Genomic DNA, 21,009 nt, shown 5'->3' with positions numbered 1-21,009 from the left:
TGGCTCTGTATCTCACACCATATTTCAAACTGTATACATAACAGGAAATGTGGGCAATTCCTTTAAAATCTGTGGGAGGGGGTGGGGAGAACGTTCTAACTTGGATCCCAAATTCAGGAGTCATAAATGAAGATTGACAAATTCTATGTGAAACAAAAATAAAAAATTGAAACCTTTTTAAAGTCAAAAACATCGTAAGCCAAGTCAAAATGCTATAGACTATGAAAAAACTCATCTCTAAGGGCTAATCCTCCTAATATATTAAGAGCTCCTGGAAACTAGTATGAAAAACCAACCACCCAATAGAGAAATGAGTAAAGTAACTACAAATAGCACACAATCTCATTCATAATAAGAGAAATGCACATTAAAAGATGGCATGTTTCACTTAATCAAATTGGGAAAAATCCTAGTGTTTAACACACCATGTTGGTGAGGCCATGGGAACGCAGGCATTTGTACCACCTTGCTGTGGAAAACTGACGTAACCTCTATGAAGAGCAATCTGGTGGTTTGTATCTAAATTTTAAAATGCACATATCCTTTCATCTAGCACTTCCGTTTGCCCTGGGCAAATCATCCCGTGCCTGTTTCTTCATGTGTAAAATGCAGACAATTCTACCTCGTAGGGTTGTTGTGAGAATTGTTAGATGAAACACATTAAGAACTTTGTACAAAGTGCCTGGCACATAGGAAGTACTCCAAAAATGTCAGCAATGTAATAGCAGCTAATGCACGGTGAGTTTTTAAACATATGCTGCATTTACTACACGGTGCTTGGTGCTTTTCATGTATTACCTCATTTAATGCTCCAGCCATCCCCGTGATTATCACCAGTTAGCCTCAGGATTCTGAGGCACAGAGATGTGAAGTGGGTCGTCCTGCAGGATTCAAGCAGGGTTGACTCCCAAGCTTCGCTTAAGGGAAGGTGCGTGGAGCACTGGAGTAACACAGATGGGCAAGCCATGTGTTGGTTTTTGAGGGAAGATGTGGCTCTCAGTTAAGGCTCTGCCACTCTCAAGTTGGGTAGCCTTGGGGCAGGATGTTCAGTTTTGTTTCACTGTTGACCTACTCTTAGTCCATCTGCCAACCTGTAAAACTGGGGTATAACTATTTCAAGTGTGGTTGAGAGGATTAAACTAGGCATTCAGGTCTTCCTAATTCATGCTTGCTGATGTGAACAAAAGTAAGCAGGGTGGGAGCAAAAGGGGAAACGCATTCTGAGAAGAGGGAACAGCACATTCCAAAGCTACAGATCTAAAAAGAGCCTGAGGAATCCAGGAGTGGGATGAGATGCGGTGGCTGATGGCCTTGAAGACCAGCTAAGAAACTTGGACAATTTAATAATAAAAAGAGCCACCATTTTCTGAGAGTCTGCTCTTAATTATTTCCATCAAAACTACTCCAGCGAGGTAGATTTAATAAATCCAACTGTACACAAAAGGGAACTGCCAGGAGCCTCAGAAGAGGTGTAAGCTGGGAGGTGGCTTGATCAGTTGTGATTTTAGAACCCTTGGACCAACAGGAGGTGCTCTAAGAGAACTGCCTTGAATCCCACACATTAAAAGTATTAATAACATTTATCATTTTTGCATTTATTCCACAATTTATATTCACTGTAGAACATATGAAAAATACAAGAAAGTTTAAAGATATAAAAAATTGTTAATTCCACCCTCTAGAGAATCCCAAGTGATACTTTCCTTCCAGTCTTCTCCCCCCGTCCCCACCTTTATGCAAAAAATATGTAGTAATTAGAATGGCTCTTAGATAGAAGATGTGGAGAGGTCAGTGTTAAAACGCCCTTCATACTCCTTCTCTTCTTCCTTTTCTTAGGACCACACCAAGGGGAGAGCCGATTCCCTCCGCGTTTTCAGGGATACTCCCCAGGACTCATCGCCGCCACGCTCGCTCGCCTCAAGCCGGTCTCTAGGGGGCGCTGCTGCAAGACCTGGAGCGGAAGGAAGGCGATGCTGAAACGCGGTTAAATTTGGGCACCGCCGCCGCCCGTAGTCGGCGTCCTCAACATGGCGGCTCCCCAGGATGTCCACGTCCGTATCTGTAACCAAGAGATTGTCAAATTTGACCTGGAGGTGAAGGCGCTTATCCAGGTACTAATTCCCGGGACCCCTGTCGGGCCCCAGCAGCCCTAAACCCAGGCTCCTCTGGCCTCCTGTAAGCTCGGCGGTCTCACTCCCAAGCTTTCCCCGCTTGGTCAAGTCTCCGAGGTCGTTGGCCCCGTCCCAGGGCCGGCTGCTCCCTCCCTCCCCCTTTGGTCCATCTCCTCGACCATTGGCCTTGATCCTCTATCCAGTTGCGGTTGTCTTGCCCTCTTCTGGACACTCTCATGCTCCCCCATCCTGACCAAGCTTACCCTTTGTGACCCCCACTTGTCCCTCCCACTCACACTTCTCGACCCGGACCGCCACACAACATACCTGTCACCTTGGGTGGCCCCGCCTTCTGACACCGCCCTCCCCACCAGTTGGTGGCGTCCTGAGAGCCATTGGCTCCGCCCACTCCTGACCTGCTCCTCTGGGTCTGGTGCCCGGTGACACCAAAGGCCGCCTGACACGGGAGGCACCAGGTGAAATGAACGTAACCTAGGCCGTAGTTGTGACTCTGTAAATGAGGAAATCAGGTAAAATGCCAAGGCCTGGGGCAAAACTGCGACCCGGACGAGGAAAGTCAGCCTAGAGAAGGGGCTTAAGGAGTCTCTACAACTTTCTTTAACCGATGGGGTAATTGAGGTGTTTTGCCTTAAGCTATTTAAGGTAGAAGGCAGCAGAGCGATGAACCAATTGGCACAGGCAAGAGTTAGGAATGTAGAAATGATCCCTTGAACTTAGCAAAAAGAAACCAAGAGTTTTAAACCTTGGTTTCAGGCAAGTCATTTCCATTTCCAACAGATGCTTTTAAACATTAGATGTAGACTCAGAGTTTGCAAGTAACTGTGACAAAAACTGAAGGAAAGTCGGACTCCCCATGGAAACCAGATGCAGGATAAACCAAATTAGTGCTTTATCATGGTGCAAGAAGTGGGGTTTAATAAGTCAGAGAACAAGTGAGGAAACTTGATGCAAACATTTAAACTTCTTCAACTTCACTTCTTCTCCATACACACTGCAGTACTTCTGGGCTGACTCTGGAAAAATAAGCGTAGGATTCATACAAATAAAACATTTTCACATAATCTAAATTGGGTAAGCCCCTCTTGTACTGTCTGTGTTTGGTTTCTCATGATTGCAAATGAGAAAGATTGATTATACGTAGATGTACTGCACTCTTACTGTGTTCCAGCTCCCCTGCAAAGTGCTTTACATACATACATGGTTTATGTGGTAGGTAATGTGGTGAGGAAACTGAGGCACGGAGAACTCAGTGACTTTTTGTTACACAGCTAAGAAATTGCTCCAGCCAGAATTTGCATCTGCATACTCTGGCTCCAGGACCTGCTCTAAAACCTGACCCCAGGGCTTTTGGATGCCCAGAAACCAATTCTAGATTTCCCCTCGAACATGTCTGTAAACACCGTGATTTATATATAATAGATGGTTTGTAAAATCAGGGTGAAGTTAATCTTGTCATATGATGCCAGGAGTTGATCCTGATTTTCAAGTTGGAAAGTTCTAAAGTTACAGTGTCACTTTTGGATGTCCGTTCTTGTTGGACATACAAGCTGCTTTAAGCCTTTTATACGGATCCTGTGGTGTTTTGTTGAAATCAGGAACTAATAAGTCAGGACAGCTGTGTTTCTTTTTATACTTTTGTATTACCTGCTCAGAATTACAGAAATAGGAGAGAAATATAAATGATAATGTTTTTGCTTGTGTTGCTGAGGTAAACAGCAAAGATCAGGATGAATTAACAGGCAGTAGGCCAGCCTTAGTTGTGATCTGAGCCAGTCTTCTCACTGTACAGATGGTATCATTTCACTTCATTGCCTTGAGAAAGTCCCTCTCACCTTTTCAATGTCTCCTAGGATATTCGGGATTGTTCAGGACCATTAAGTGCACTTACTGAACTGAATACTAAAGTGAAAGAGAAGTTTCAGCAACTGCGGCACAGAATACAGGTGAGTAGCTGCAGAAGTAAGATGTGGAGAATGCGTCACAATGAGGGGGCTCCATCAGGGAGCTGCCTGAGCGCTGTCCGGTTTCTTCAGTAGACATTTAGACAGTGAGGGTAACTGTACTAACTTGCTCTCAAGGTAAAAGTGAAGAACTTTTGAATGTGTTGCTACTGTCTCTTGCGGTGTTTTGTTTGTTTGTTTGTTTCCTGCTGCTCTTTGCCCAGCCTCTTCCTCCCTGTTTCTGAGGTCTCCAATCACATCATATGCACATATAACACTCCTGAATCCAACTATGGCATATGTGCAATCTCAAAACCAGTGGAGCAAGAAGGACCTGTTTGCATAGCCTGTTTGTGCTGCTGTGCCCTAGAGAGAATAAGATGAGTACATGGGCCTGCCCGTCGCTGGGTGGGTCCTAGGGCCCTTGGTCTCACTCTGTGGTACTGGAGTTTAGAGATCTACGCTTTTCCTGTGACCTGGCCCCACAGGCCAGCCAACAACTCTTGTTGCTTAACAGAGGATAGTCTGTTTCAAAGCTGGTAGCAAAACTGGCCATTTGGACCTGAGAAATAGTATGTCTGGGCCCTGTGTATTGCTCTCCTAAGGGATTTTCAAGGGCAGTTTTGAAAATAAGTACTTTCTGCCATAAGAGTTCACTTTAGAATTTTAGCAAGGTCACTGAACCTAGCTGATGTTTTTTTGCCTCCGTCTGTAGCACTGATTTATAATTGAATTTTTATTTTTGAAAGGCTGTTACTTTCTCATGTATGTGTATACATTCAATGTATGTATGCCCATGGGTGAATATGGACACTCAGTGAAAAGTCCCATGTATGAGTGTTATTATTCTCTGTTCTTCTCCTCCACACAGGTAACCACATTTGTTACTTAGGTATCTTTTCATGGTGTATCTACTCAAATACTAAAAAAAGCCAAATATATTTTCTTATTTCCAGTCTCTCCTATAAAAGGTAGCATACTAAAACACCGCTTTTTAAAACTTAATATCTTTTGGAAATCTTTCCACATCAGTATTAGAGTGCTCCCTCGTTCTTTTTTTTTTTTTTTTTTTAATTTTTTTTTTAAACGTTTTTATTTTTGAGACAGAGAGAGACAGAACATGAACAGGGGAGGGTCAGAGAGAGGGAGACACAGAATCTGAAACAGGCTCCAGGCTCTGAGCTGTCAGCACAGAGCCCGACGCAGGGCTCGAACTCACGGACCGCGAGATCGTGACCTGAGCCGAAGTCGGCCGCTTAACCGACTGAGCCACCCAGGCGCCCCTCGTTCTTTTTTTTATAGTCCTAGTTTTCTAGCCAGTTCTGTATCAAAGGGCATTTTATTTGGACTACTTCTCTGCTTTTTGGTTTTTCGTTTGTTTTGCTTTTTAAAGCTAATGCATTCCCTGAAAGACCTTTCTTCGACTCTCATGATTTCAACTCTGCAGCCACACCCACCACCGTAAGTATTTTCATGTTCCTTCTGTTTAAGTATCTGAGTGCTCAGTGCTTATTTCCTTCACTAATTGAAATTACTTCACTGATACATTTACATATTTATTATGTCCCTCTCTCCCATAATCACCTCCTCGAGCACCAGAATATCCTGGCACCTAGTAAGGACTTAATAAGCACATGGTCAGTGAATGAATAACCCCATCCCAGTTTTATCTGCATTTCCTGAACATTTATACCAGGAAATACATACAAGATTCCTATTTGATGTTTTTAGCTCTTTATGAATGACTACTTTGTGTATTTGCAACAAGATTGTGTAGTACTGGGGAACTGGCCTCATATCCTCAACATATGCCTCAGCTGGGCATCGACTGACTATGTGTAAATACCTGTGTGAGTGTCTTTGTGTATGTGGTTCTCAGACTGGAATTTGAGAACTATTTTACCCCTTTCTTTTCTTCCACAACTATTTGGGTCTCTATGACAGAACTCCCTTTTATGAGGAAACTATACATTTCTTCCTTCTTTCCTTCCTCCCTCCCTTCTTCCCATGCATCCATTCTTCCATTCAGTGATTTGGTGCCTAATAATGTGCCAGGCACAAGGAATATATGTAATGAACACTAGATAAAATCCTGCTTTCCTGGAGTTCACATTCTGGTAGGGAATCTAGATTTTTTTTTTTTTAATGTTTATTTATTTAAAAAAAATAATGTTTGTTTATTTTTGAGAAAGAGAGACAGAGTGTGAGCAGGGGAGAGGCAGAGAGAGAGAGAGAGACAGAATCAGAAGCAGGCTCCACGCTCTGAGTTGTCAGCACAGAGCCCGACATGGGGCTTGAACTCATGAACTGTGAGATCATGACCTGAGGTGAAGTTGGACACTTAACCAACTGAGCCACCCAGGTGCCTGGGAATCTAGATTTTTAAGTAAATAATTAAGCGAGTAATTTACTGGCTACATTCGCAAAACTTGCATTCCTTTACATTCTTTTTTTTCTCTGACTCAGCAATATCTGGGACCATTAACTGGAAGTTATCTCTGAGCTAGTGAAATGGTGGATACAGACACGTGTTCCTGACCAGCATGTGCAAATTAACACATAAATGAGTATATAAATAAATGCGTATATAAATGCACTAAAATGTTGATGTTTTTAGCATCAGTAGCTTGATTGGAACTGGAACTTGTTTTAATCTGTAAACAAAGAACATGGCTTGATTCTTGAGGTATAATGACATCTTTCGTTAGAGTCTGTCTGCTACTTCCATCATGTGAAGTTCTTGGGGGGTCTCAGACTGCCAGTTGTTGTGTCCACTGCCCCTCACTGAGGTGGACCGTTTGTCTCCTGGTGTTTGGTGATTCTGGGTTGTGAGCAGTCCTCTTCAGCCGACCTTATCTGTGGGACTTTTGTACAACCTGGACTGAAGGCAGGTCTTTTCAGAGGTCTTTGGATTTGCTTTTGCTATGTCTCCTGGGGTCGTAAGTCTGGAAGCACTTTGTATGTTCATTTCTCCTCGGTGAAGATTCCCAAACCATTCAGAGAGGAGGAATTGTTACTCCAGATCAGCTTGAGTGTGGCTCCATGCTTTTAAATTCTCAGGAGATATTTTGTATCCTAGCCAGAGCCCAGGGCAGAAAAAGGGACAAGCTTCCATGCTGTCTCTCGTGCTGGTTGACAGATGTTTTCCTAGTTCACCTTTTCACTGGAGGGATATCCCTTTGTAGGTCCTGGATTTGTGGCTCCCTGCCTCAGATAGCTCAACGCTTTGTTTGGCTGTCCATATATGGGCTTTGAAACCTTCAAACTGTTTGCTACCAGTATATTATGAAATAGGTACAGAGATGGAGAATGAACATTTAGACACATATAGCAGTTTGATGTTTGCATGTATCTCAAAGTGGGACCAAGGGGCTCCTATTTAGTAATTTTTCCCCCCTTTTGATTCCAGTCATGGCCCGGACGACAGGAGTAAATGTCCTATCCCAGGGCAGTTGTGCCTCACTCACAGTCTGACATCTCTGGCTCTTAGTTTCCTTCTCACCTTGGGGCACTGGGGATTGTCCTTACTTTCTTGCAAACTCAGCTCTATATTTAGAAGGATGTTTGTTATATGTCACCTGGCATTCCTGAGTGTTCTCTTTTAGGAGCGTTTTTAAGTGCTATCATATAACCTCCCTAGAAAGAGAAGTGCTCTTTGGTTTTTATATTGGCTTTTAAAATCATTTTAACATAGAGCTATTTTCCCCAAAGGAGCTTGAGCAGTCAGCTAAAGAGCAAGACAAAGAGTCAGAGAAGCAAGTTCTGCTCCAGGAAGTGGAGAATCACAAGAAGCAGATGCTCAGGTAGGTGGGGCCTGTGCTGGGTCACTTGCTCTGTGGGAGGCTTGTGCAGAGCTTTGCCTAATAAACCTGGCTTCGTGATTTAAATGTGTCATTTATACACAGACTGTCCTCTCTAGATGAGTAATTCTCAAAGCAGGGGCAGGTAGGGGCTATTGGTAGGTCGAATTGTGTATAGTTTACAAAAGCGTGTTTAACCATATACTATATTTTATGTTTTTAACACAAACCCAAAAAATGGTTGCTCATGTAATACAAGGTCCTTTTTCTTTAAGGATAATTGATACCAGAAAAAGCCCACCGAAAATGAACCTACTTAAGATGAAACAAAATTTAGAAAGTTTTAAATGGGACCTTATCTTAAAAATGAAACCAAAAAGATGTAACTAAGGTGATGTTATGTTAAATAACTTGGAGATGATCGTTATAACTCATGTGCTAACCTTTAATTATATTACTGAGGTATGTGCTCTTTCTTGGTATTGAGTTGGGGGACTGTCCAACAAAATTGTCTGATGGCATGAAACCGTACCTGTCCCTTCACATTTGACCTTGGTACCATATCATACAGAGGATTATTGTTGCAAAAATATCGGAGGGCTCCATCATCTGTCCCAGTCCTCTGGTAGCCAGGTCATTCTCTTGAAGCCTCTGCTGGTCATCGCCCTCCTAGGTGTTCTCTTCCTCCTTATTAATTGCTCTAACTCTGCCAGATCTGTATTTGTCTGTGGTTTTGCTTCTGATTTGGATAATTATCCAGCATTATCCTTGCTGAGAGCAGCTATGTTTATAATACCCAGCAATCAGGAGAAGACTGTCTGACAAAGATGTGGGCATGGTAGAGACTGGTGTAAGCAGGGAGGGATGTGTGCATGGTGACCGGTGTTAAAGTGCTTGGCTCAGTAGTATCACTGTGTCATGATGGCATTTGCTTCCCTTGGCCACCAAGGATACCCAGGTTGTAAACAGTGAGTAAAGAGGACCCTTGTATAAAGTATAGTAAATTACACGAGGTGAAACAGGCTCAGCACGGGTCTGAGAATGGCCATCCATGATGTGGAGGTACAGGTAGGGAGAGCAGGCAGTAAATGAATACTTTGGCAAGCCGTGTTGAGACAGCAGTTGTGCTTGCCCGCGTTATTGTGCTTATCACACCGGTCAACAAATCCTTTGTTTGCTTGTCTTTCTCCCCAAGAAATGTGAGCCGCTTGAGGGCGGCCACTATGGCTCACTCATCTCTGTGTCACAGGGTCGAGGAGAGCTCCCTTGCCCACAGTTTGAAAATGTAATTGATTCTTTTTAAATACCAGGTGTGAAATGGCATAGCAGGTGCTGTTCAGGTGACAGAGAACTTGTTTTAATGTTTTAAGCACAGAAGTGCTATTAGAAAAACACCCTCTCAGTTCATGTGCCCCGTGCTTGACTTTGTAAATATCTCAGGGGTTAGCAAAACTGATGTGATCCAGCTGCCTAAGAGTTCCAGTGCTTGAGTTTGATTCTCTGGGGGGGCCCAATTAACATTTTTATAGTCCATCAACAAAGGTTACACTGCTAACCCCAGGGAGCTGTTCACCAAATTTGAGTTGTCTCTCACAAGGGAGATCAGGTAAAGAATGTAAATAAATCATGTCAAACTGGGCTCTGCTAATACATTGTGTTTGTATTGTTCATGATCGGTCTGGGTGTGTAAAAGACAGCACGTCTTAAAGAAATACCGAGCAAACCCTAAGTGCTGAATCACTATATTGTTCACCTGAAACTAATATTACACTGTATGGTAACTGGAGTTTAAACAAAGCTTGGAAAAGAAATACTGGGGAAAACGGTCTTTCTATGATTTTTCTACTTCTTATAACACATATTAATTGGCTAATGGGCCAGAAACTGTTGTTCTAATTACTGGTGATCCAAAGATGAGTGAGACATGGTTCTCAAGGAATGGAACTAACCAGCACACAAGACGGAGCCTTGAAGTGTTACAGATGTGACTTGACAGAACAGGGCCTTGTATGTCCAAGGTGGATTTGAACTCTGAAACCCTTGCTGGCTGTAAACACAGAAGTGCCATGGCCAAACTGCTCCCTCTGGCTGCCCTGGAAGGAAAGGGACAGCTATGGGCAGTAGGGCAGTAGGGGGACATCTTGCAGGCAGCCTCCAGGGTCCAAACCAGAGGTGTTGGAGCCTTAGCTGGGGCAGCTGCTAGGGCAGCCAAGAGGGAGAAGTGTCAGGCCAAGAGGGAGGTGGAGATGGGCTCTGTGGGCCGGGCCTTCCCCATCACTCACTTGCCGTGACTTGATCTGACTGACAGAAACTCATGCGAGACCCTTCTGATTCCAGCAATCAGACCTCATGGAGGAAGGCTAATCTCACCTGCAAAATTGCTATCGACAATCTAGAGAAAGCAGAACTTCTCCAGGGAGGAGACCTCTTAAGGCAAAGGTATCTTTCTTTTTGTCTTTCTGGGCCCTGATAATGGAATTGACAAGGTGCAAAACCCACTGTAGGCAGCCCCTTCTTGTTTTCAATGTAAAACTGGTACTTAATTTTATTATATAAGTAGTATTTTTTAAAGTATGAAAGAAATATATGCTTACTTGTAGTAAATTGATAAAGAAAAATATGAATTATAAAATGAGAATAAGCTGTAATCGTGTTACAAATGTTGTGATGTATTGTCTCCTCCCATTATTTTTTTTTACAAAGTCAAAAATCGTACTGTATATAAAATTTAGTATCTTGCTCTTCTTCACATCATATAACACAAAGACTTGCTTGTTGTTTTAGAAAACTCTTTAAACGAAGTTTTAAGAGTCCGTAGTATTCTCTTGTATTAACTAATCCCCTGTTTGCATGTGTTTACATTTCTAGTTTGTCAGTATTATAAATAATACACAAGGGCACGTCTCAGGACATAAGGCTTTGTCCACATTTTGGATACTTCCTTTGGAGAGATTCCCAGGGATGAGATTATTGGGCAAAAGGCACGAACATTTCTAAGGGTCCTGATACCTGTTGCCGAATTGCTCTCGCAGAAGGGTAGCAGTCTTCAGCACATCCTTGGTGGCATTGACTGCGATCATTGATATTTAAGTATATATGGTATCTTGATAAATAAAAAAATGGGATCTCATTTGAAAATGGGGTTTTCTCGCAGTCAGGCTTTTGTTGACATTCCTCCTCCCACTCTGGATTTTTAGGAAAACCACCAAAGAGAGCCTGGCCCAGACGTCCAGTTCCATTACGGAGAGCCTCATGGGGATCAGCAGGATGATGTCCCAGCAGGTGCAGCAGAGCGAGGAAGCCATGCAGACGCTAGGTAAAGCCAGACCTGGAGTTAGAAGCTTCTCCCAGAGACACCAGCTCCAGAGCCTTTGCCTTGGCACCTGCCACCAGGCTCTTCCACCTCTGCCCCCCACCCTAGTCCCGAAGCTGGCTGACGTGGGTGGCTTCTCACTTCTTCGACAGCGTGGTCTTGCCCAGAGTGGGATGTGTTGCTCTTACTTCTCTTTTTGAGTTTCATGGTTGTACTAGAAGATCTGCACACCACTGTCAAAATGTTTCCCCAGCAGAAGCACTTCCAGGGCCTCATGTGAAAGGCAGAGATCTCCAGGCCCTCTTCTGGAGAGTGGCTCCCAGCAGGGCCAGGGAAGGGGCCTGGGAGTCTTGTATTTTTTTATCTGGCATTCTGTGGACCCGTGTGGCCAGGCAGGCTTGGGAATCACTGCCTAGGGAGATGTTTAGTGTATTGGCTGCCGACGAGGCTGCTAGGTCCTCGGCTTACAATTATAACCCCCAGTGTTATTTTCACTGTGAAGTGCTTTTAAAAGATACAGTCAAAGGCCATAGAAGAAGCTGCTGGAGCATCTGGTTCTCTCCCAGCAGCTTTCCCATAGTGCCTCTCTTGTAATGCAGAAGAGAATTGGCCCTCTTCAGGGTCCTCCATATAGGAAAACAGAAGAAGAGAGATTACACTTTGAAACACTTTTGGCAGATTTCACAGAGACAGTAGAGAGCATGGTGCAGAGGTCCAACGGACCCGTTCCCCCAGCTTCAGCAGCTGTCTGCTCATGGCCAGTCTTGTTTCAGCTCCGCCCTTCCGTGCCCTCATCTGGATTATTTTGAAGCAAATCACAGACATCATCTATAAATATCTCAGTGTGTCTCTCTGAAAGATAAGAGACTCGTGAAACAAAAAACAAACAAAACCAGAGCACGATACCATTATCACCCCTAAACAGTATCTGTCATTTTGAGCCACATTTTTTTTTCAGTGCACTATTCAGTGCACACAACAGGCAGAAAAGCACAAGGAAAGCAAGCAGCTTGTGCCCAAGGTCAGTCCCTCTGTTTGAAACGTATCTGGGCATTTAGGCTCAGAATCAGCCGGTCACCTCCTCTACATGTGTGCTGGAGGTGGGGCTCAAGCCTTGGTAGAGGCCTTGGAGAACATGCCAAAGGGGGGGCCGCCTGGCCTTGTTAGTTGAGGGCTTTTCTGCTTTGATGCAGGTGACGGACTGCACATGCACATACCGGAAACAGATAATGTAGTTAAATGGTGAGAAGGGTACAGAGATGCCGATGGCCTCTGGGGTTTTCAGGGCTGTTCTTGGGGCCCATTCTCTCCTACCAGGAGAGAAGCTGTTGAAGAAAAAAGATCCAATGTTTTAATTTTTTTTTTTTAATGTATTTATTTTTGAGAGAGAAAGTGCGTGCTTGAGAGCGAGTTGGGGAGGGTCAGAGAGAGAGGGAGACACAGAATCTGAGGCAGGCTATGGGCTCTGAGCTGTCAGCACAGAGCCCAGTGTGGGACATGAACTCATGGACTGCAAGATCATTACCTGAACCAAAGTCAGATGCTTAACCGGCCAAGCCACCCAGATGCCCCAAAAGAATGCAATTGTTAATCCTTTCCTTGTAGCTCAGAAAGTCAGCTTGATTTAAAAGCCTGTTAGGACTACAGTTATGTTTTGTTTTGTTTTGTTTTGTTTTGTTTTGTTTTGTTTAACGCATATTAGGGATATAATGGAATTTGCTGAAATTGAGTGGGGTAGTAGTGTGGGGACAAGAGTGCCAGGGAGTTAGCAGTTTGGGGTATGGGTGATGGGCACAGGGCATGTCATGATACTATTCTGTCTATTTTGGTGATGCTTTAAAATCCTCTATGATTTTTAAAAAGAAAGGCCTACTAGCTTTTTTTCTGAACAAGTTCTTACTTAGGTTTTTGGAATGGCAGCAGGCATAGAGAAAGAGGACCAAGAGGGATTTTTGATATCTGAGTGTTTATTTTCACCCCTCATCTGCCTGTATATAAATGCTTCTCTGTTTCCTCTGGTAATTTCTTTTACTTACTTATTAACTTTTAATTTTGTGAGAAGGTAACATATATTACATGATTAAGGAGGAACCTCTAGGCCAGCACTGTCCAACAGAAACACAATGTGAGCCACATATGTAACTTTAAATTTTCCAGTAGGCACATTAAAAAGGTAAAAAGAAACCTTTGAATGTATTTAACCCATTACATATAAAATATTACCATTTCGGTGTGCAATTAATATGAAAAATTATTGATACTTTACCTTCTTTTTTTTTTTTTTTCTCATGCTAAGTCTTTGAAATCGTGTGTGTTTGACACTTAGGGACGTCTCAATTTGGTTTAGCCACATTTCACATGCTCATGTGCTGCATATGTCCAGGGGCTGCCGTGTTGGGCTGCCTCGTAGACACCAGGTCTGCTCCCCAAGGGCAACCACTGTTACCACTTTCTTTTATATCCTCCTGAGGTCTTCCAAGCGTGTCTAGCACAAGCAGATTAAATACTGTTTCTACTCCTCTCTCTTCCATAAGTGGAAATTTTCACATATGCTCTTTTACCCCTCACTTTAACAGCATATTTTATTCTGTGGATGTTTTGATGATGCCTTGCTAGGCTTTGTGGGAGAACCTTGCCGGGTATACTCAAGTGTCAGGCCCAGATACCCATACTCAGAAGTAAATTTGACTCCTGGATACAGTGAGCCTTCAGGGACATGTACCTCCCCTTAGATTTCATACAGTGGCCAGAGCACAGGTGCGTCATCTTTAAAGCTACAGCAGTGTCTCAGGACTGAAGGACTGGTATGTGTGTGTGAGGGCTTGTGGCAAGGCCCAGCCCAACTTCTTCTGATCCCACAAAGAGCAGATCTGACTGTCAGGGGTGCGGGCGGGGTGCACTTTGGACAGTCTTGGTGACTCCCAGCTTCTGCCCCCGTACCGTACATTGCCTGGCCACAGTCACCCAAGTTCGTTTTGGGACTGGTGGTTCTCAACACCTCCCTGCTTCAGAAAACTGAAGTTGGTGGTCAGGAAAGGAACTCGCTTCTGCTTTTTTCCCTGGTGATGTTCATGTTGGAGAACACCTAGTTATGGCCCCGTGACATTGTATATAAAGTCACATCGCTCTAAGCTGGATGAGACCTAGAGAAGTGCTTTCCTTGTAGTATCCTTATTCTTTGCTCCTCTGGATTGTCTCTGCTCACATCTTTGCTTCTGGCTCAAGGGAACTTGCTATAGAGTGCAGTGTTATTTAGTGGTAACCCAGCCAGCAGAGCAAAGTCTTTGGTTTTGGTGCTCTACAGTCTCTGAGTCAGGCTTCCTCCCTCTTTTGTTTCAGCCAATTCTTCCCGGACTATCCTGGATGCAAATGAAGAGTTTAAGTCCATGTCTGGGACCATCCAGTTGGGACGGAAGCTTATCACAAAATATAATCGCCGAGAGCTGACGGACAAACTTCTCATTTTCCTTGCCCTCGCCCTTTTCCTCGCTACGGTCCTCTATATTATAAAAAAGCGGCTCTTTCCATTTTTGTAAGATAGGGAATTACCAGCTTTTGCCCTTTAAAGTCCGGTGTCAAGATCTGGCCATGCTACCAAGCTCTGGTAAACCAGTCCATGCCTCCACAGTCTGCTCCAGTTGTTCTGCAGGTTGGATGGAGACACAGAGTTCCCCAGGTTCCTGCAGGTGGCTGGCTGGCAAAGGGCGAGCAGAGCAAGGTGTCATTGAGACACCTACAGGGACACAGGGACTCCACGAGCCGTCGCAACAGTGCTTATGGCTGTCGCATGGGGCATTCAGAGGCCAGCCTTCAGGCTTTGATCCTCCTGTCTCTCCTTCTCCTGCTGTGGCCTTAGTGCCAGATCTGGTAGAAGGAAGAGAAAAGGGGGGGGGGGAGGAGGATAAGGAAAACTCACGTCCATTTCTTGAATAAACTTGACTATATTTAATAGAATGAAATGCATTTGGATTATAAGGTATCCTTCTGGGAATTTGTGTCCTGCTTTTGGTGTCCAGATTTCTAGGACATGAACTTAGATCATTTATTTGTTCTCCCAACAAAGGATTATTAGGCAGCAGTCATGTGCAATGTATTACAGATCCTGCCGACTGTTACAAATAGATTGGTAAAGCAGCTGTGGTTCCTCCCTCAGGGAGCAAGGAGAACAAGATCTCATAGGCTCTAAAAAAGTAAGTTACAGAAAGCCCCCACCGGAGGTGGCTGACCCATCTGAAAAGGCTGAGGCAAACAGTCTTTTCTTTCTGTGTACAGTGGTGGGCCTGGCCTCTCGGTGTGCAGCGTCTTGGGGGCTGGCGCATGTCTTTCTCTTTGAGGTGCAGAGCTAAATATAACGATGAGAGGGAGGCTAGTGATAAGCGGAGTCCTGTCTGGGCCTGAGTTCTGTCGAGGCCTGGGGGATCCTAGGGCTCAGGCTGGGAGATGTTCGTGTCCTTGTGCTATAGGCCTGGCTGGCCTCACACATGAAATCCCAGCCTCCCCACTATTTATAGCCCCAGAGGCCCTGGGATGTGTAACATGGAGACAGGGGAAAGTGAGAAGAACATGGACTTTGAACCTTGGTTTTGAGTCTTGGCTGTTTAACTAAAGGACCATGTGACTCTGGGCAAGATATCTTATGTCACTAAGCCTCAGTTTCCCCACCTGTAACATGGGGGTGATAGTCCACATAGACATTTGTTTAGTCAACATGAGACTCCAACAAGAATGTGAAGTAACAAGTGCAGCTTCTGTCTGACTGAGCAGTGGGCTTCCCAAGTGGGGCCACCTCCAGGGCTCTGGACCCTGAGGTTTGCTGCAGCAAACAGGGGCTTCGGTGAAAGCTGGCCTGGGCATCACAAGTTCTGTTTAGATCTGTTTGAGCAGAGGATGTCAACAGTTAAGGCTTTGGCTTCAGTTACGAACTGCCAAATCTTCATGGGACCAAGTACTTAAGAGATTGGCTGCACACCTCAGACTGACTAGTTTAATGAGTAGGTTCTAAGTTAAAGTGCGTGCGTGTGTGTGTGTGCGTGTGTGTACACACTTCTATATATACATATATCATACTTAAACGATTTCTGGCCTCAGAAGACACTCACTGCAAATTGTGCGTGCATGTGTCTTATTTATAGTCAAATTAAAGCTGAGAATAAAGCACAGATGGGAAATTCCCACTCAGATTCCAGCTGTAAGTGCAGCAGATGGCTGTTATCAATTTAGGATTTTCTTGTCTTAACATTTTTCTTTACCACTTCCCACTAATTGTCAACATCCTCCTTCCAATATGGGAATGTGTGGGCGCTGTACTCCTTAAAAAATCTCCCTTTGACTTTATTCTTCTGTAACTTGCTAGGTTGAATTTGAAATGTCATCAATAGCATTGTATCTTGGAACCCCATTCAGCCACCGGGATTCAAAGTCATCCCCTAGCGGGCTGGCTGGACGGAGAGCAACCATCTCCATGTTCAACCATGAGGGGGCAGTGTTCACATTTGCTCTGTGGTCTTGCTGTGTGTATGGCTTCATCAGTCCATAGGGAACGCTCTTGCGGATTTTTTTTTCCACGTACCAGACTTTAAAAACAAACAAACATACAAATGTACAAAGTTTATAGTTTTTAGAAGATGTTTCATAGATGATTTTCATTTTCACTGTGAAAAGTAAGGCCAGCTTGTGTTCTACAGTTTGGTTAGGTGACAGTCAAAGAATTAAAAGTATAGAGCAGCTGTCAAGAGGTCGTCCATTCAAGTATTTACTGAGCACGTACTTTGTACCAGGCACTGTGCTAGGTATAGGCAGTGAATAAAACAAAGATTCCCTGTTGTTGTGGAACTTACAATATGTGAGAGAGGGCAGGCAGATGATAAACAAATAAGCCATTCATTCTGTTAGACAATAAGTGGTCTAGGAAAGAGGGAAGCCCGCTAATGGAGACAGGAATGTAGGTGTGGGGATAGGTTTGCAGTATTAAGTAGGGTGGTCAGAGCTGGCCTCACTGAGGAGGTGAGGTCTGAGCAAAGGCTTGTTGGGGAGGGAGACCCCTTAGCCATGCGGACTGCTGGGGGAGATGGGCTCCGGCACAGGGACCAGCTGGGGCTGGAGCAAAGGGCTACAGTGGGAGCACCTGCGATACTGTGGTTGATAGTAAGAAATATATATTTGATAGTAAGAAATATATATTTGGTGTCCCCAGTCAGGGACACAGAGCTCCTAAAACCCTTGGACTTTCCTGCAGTGAGAGCGATAAAGGTTTCTTTTGTTACGTGCATGAGGCGACTTTTGGAAAGCACTAAAGACAGGGCTGGTTGCCAGTGGACCTCAGAGGAGGGGAGAGGGGTTGGAAATTAAGTTCAGTCACCAGTGGCCCATCATTTAATCAATCATGACCGTCGAATGAAGCCTCCACAAAACCCAGGAGGACGGTGTTCAGAGATCTGGGTTGGTGAACACGTGGAGATTGAGGGAGGGTGGCACACTTAGGGCATGGAAGCTCTGCATCCTTTCCTCGTGCCTTGCCCTATGCGTCTCTTCCATCTGGCTGTTCTACCCTTTCTTAATAAACTGGTCATCTAGTAAGCAAAATGTTTCTTTCATTTCTGGGAACCTCTCTAGTGAATTAAGCAAACCCGAGGAGGAGATAGGTGTTCATGGGAACCTCCCATCTGCAGCCTGTTGGTCAGAAGCACAGGTGACAGTCTGGACTTGTGGTGGGCAGCTGAAGTGGGGATTTGGGGGGAAGTTTGTGGGACTGAGCCCTTAACCTGTGGGATCTGATGCTGTGTCCAGCAGATAGTGTCAGAATTGAGTTGAATTCTAGGATACCCAGCTGGTGTCAGAGAATCGCTTGTTGGTGTGGGGAAGAAACACACATCAGAACTGGGTACAGAACTGGAACATGACTGATGTTTTGGAGAATAGCAGGGAAGCTAGTATGGCTAGAGCAGGGTGTGAGGAGTCCTAGAAAAGTAACAGGAAATCGGAGCTACTGGGGGACAAAATCATGAAAAGCCTTATAGGTCATCAGAATGACTGTCCTTGTACTCTGAGGGACATGAGGAGCCAGTGGAGCAGGGGAGTGACTTAATATGACTTACGTGTTGATAACAAAGTGAACGAGACAAGTGCAGCGCCAGGAGGCCAGCTGGGGGGACGATCGCAGGTGTCCAGGTGGCAGATGATGGTGGCTTGTACCTGGCTGAGCAGGAGAGGCGGTGAGAACTAGTCATATTCTGGATATATTTTGAAGATAGAACCAACAGGATAAGATTTCTTGAAGGAACGAAAGCAAAAGACTATGAAATTCTTTTTTTTTTTTTAATTTCTTTTTATTTTTAAGAAATCTGTGTACCCAGCATGGGGCTCAAACTCACAAACCTGAGATCAAGAGTCGTGTGCTCTACCAAGTCAGCCAGCCAGGTGTCCCAAAACTATGAAATTCTTGGCCTAAGTAACAAAAGGAGGAAAAGATCAGGAGTTGGGTTTTAGACCCATTGGGCTTGAGATGATCTGTTAGACCCTCTAGTCAAGACGTCAGATACACACGTAGCTATGTGTGCATGGGGTTTGGGAGAGCAGTCAGGGCTAGCTGGGTAATTTGGAAGAGGCACGTAGATGGGATTTAAAGCCATGAGGTTGGATGAGACCACCCAGAGATTTGAGTATAGACAGAGAAGTAACAACTACGAAAAAAGAGGAACCCGCAAACAAGACTGAGAAGGAATGCCCAGAGACAGAGGAGGCACTTGTACTGGTTAGACTTCTTAGGGAATCTGTTCATCATTTAATCCCCCAAACAAGGAGACTTCCCGATACACAAGGATCTGTGTTTTTCATCATCATCTTCATCGTTATCATTGTGGCTGCCATCATCATCAAAAAGCATCTGATATTTATCGGGTTCCCACCGTGTGCCAGGCACTTGAGGACCGCACATAAATGTAGCCCCCCTGCCTTTAAGGACAACCCAGAATGACGGTGGTGCCTGTGCACTGGGGACCTGTGGAGGGAGAGAGTGTTCCCCTGGACAGGACATGGAAGAGCCTGCCATCCCCCTGAGCCACTGCTGTCCTCTCTCCTTTACCACCCAACTTCTGTGACAAGTCTCCATTTCCTCATCTCCCACTCCAGTCTGACCTCCGCTCCTATCACTCTCCCAAAAACAAGCCTTGCTGAGGCCTCCTCCAGACTGTTCATCTGAAGGATGTTGGCCTCCACCTTCTCTCATCCTCAGCAGTTGTTGACCAGTACCTCCTGCTTCTGTGACTCCACACTTCCGGTGTTCCTCTTGTTCTCTGAGAACTCCTGTTCATTCTTTTTTCTTCGTCTCCCACTCAGCCTTAAGTGCTGCTTAGAGCTTCTGCCCTTGCCTCCCTCTATATATTCTCTCACAGGCAAGGACCTCCATGTCCCCCACGGTTTAATAATCATCAGGAGAATCGCTGTCAATAATTCCAAAGTTATTTCTCCACCACAGACTCTCAGGTGAGCTCCAGGTTCCTCTGTTGTCTCCATTCCTCCACTCCTCTGCTTGAGCTCGACCCTGACCTCTCTCTCCCAGGCTCTTCTCCAGCCTCCCAGTCTTCCCGGACACACCTCCCATCCCCCTTCCAGGCTTCCTGTTCCCTTCACCAAGGCCATCTGCTTGACACCTCTTCCCACCCGCCCAACGGAGGAGACTTCTTCATTCAACGGTCAATATATTGTTCTGAAGGAAGGCAGATATCTTGTGTTGGCAAATTTAGGTGGCCAGAAACTCTCTGCCGGAGGCAATTTGGCAGTGTGACCCAATTTGGATATTTGTCTAAGGAAAACTGTAGTCTAAAAAAAAGATAGTAAAATGTAAAATAGGCTCAGTTTTCTTCCTTGACTAATGGTGGTCTCCCCTGGGGCCCTGCCTGAGGGTTTGCCCAAGCTGTGTTTCTTCCCTAAACAAGGGCAGCATAAAAATAGCTGGGGGCTAATCTAAGAGATACCAGCCAGGAGTCTCAGCAGTTGTCAGGAATGAAGGGCTGCAGGCGGGTGGGAGGGGGAGAGGAGGGGTGGGTGTTATCTACCCCCCCCCCCCCCCCCCCACCCCAGTCCTCAACAGCAGAGCCCCAAGGGCCCATGGTATTGGTCACCTTGCATTTTCAATGGGCTACAGTGCACCAGCCCAGAATCTAATTGCAGTCCTCCGGGCCATATGCCCCTGGGCAGGGATTGCCCCTTTGTCATTTCCTCATCTGGAACACAGAGGCAGCCAAGAGCATTGACCTCTTAGGGGTGCTGGGAGATTGAAGGACAAAAGTCCCCCCAGAGCTCACAGTGCCTCACATGGTGCCTCTCACACTGTCACTCTAATGGCCACTGCATTCGTGGCATGACCTCATTCCCCTTTCTCTTTGGGGCTTTATTTTGGGTAAATGGTGGTTAGGTGAAGAGGATGCTGGGATAGGCAAGGAATCAGGCCCAAGGATGGAGTAGAGTTTCTCAAATGGCAGAGAGCTAAGTGGGACAGAGCAGGCTGTGGCAAATTGGTCGTCTTTCCCAAAACATCAAAAAAAAAAAAAAAAGAAGAATTAGCTCAATGTAAAGTGTTCTGTTTTTTATTAATATTAAATCTTTGCTCTTCTCCCCCCACAGTCTCATTCACTGGCAAAGAATGCTCCCGGATAAAAATCCATAATGTAGCAAGTTAAATATGGTCTGGAAAATGAGGAAACGGTCAATCAGTTTTAATCCTGACAGCTTGACTGGTGTGAAAAACAAGAGGGTTCCTGACAGAAATGCTCTAGTTTCTAAGAAAGGAGTTTTTAGTGTGCAAGAGATGGCTGTGCCATTGCCAC

The 21,009-nt window shown here is 45.0% G+C and overlaps 1 protein-coding gene across 1 annotated transcript; it reads left to right on the top strand.

Moving 5' to 3' along the window:
* Positions 1 to 754: 754 nt before the first annotated feature.
* Positions 755 to 17,767, top strand: BNIP1 (BCL2 interacting protein 1). Its single transcript, XM_049648692.1, has 6 exons — positions 755 to 2,111; positions 3,983 to 4,075; positions 7,784 to 7,875; positions 10,210 to 10,311; positions 11,070 to 11,188; positions 14,525 to 17,767. Exons 1-6 carry the CDS (start codon positions 2,028 to 2,030, stop codon positions 14,719 to 14,721), a joined length of 687 nt encoding a protein of 228 aa, XP_049504649.1. The 5' UTR covers positions 755 to 2,027; the 3' UTR covers positions 14,722 to 17,767.
* The last annotated feature ends 3,242 nt before the right edge of the window (positions 17,768 to 21,009 follow it).

Source organism: Panthera uncia (assembly GCF_023721935.1).
Source record: "Panthera uncia isolate 11264 chromosome A1 unlocalized genomic scaffold, Puncia_PCG_1.0 HiC_scaffold_17, whole genome shotgun sequence".
Lineage (NCBI taxonomy): Eukaryota > Metazoa > Chordata > Mammalia > Carnivora > Felidae > Panthera > Panthera uncia.
Note: the sequence above shows the minus strand (reverse complement) of the source record. Positions and strands in the feature narration are given on the sequence as shown.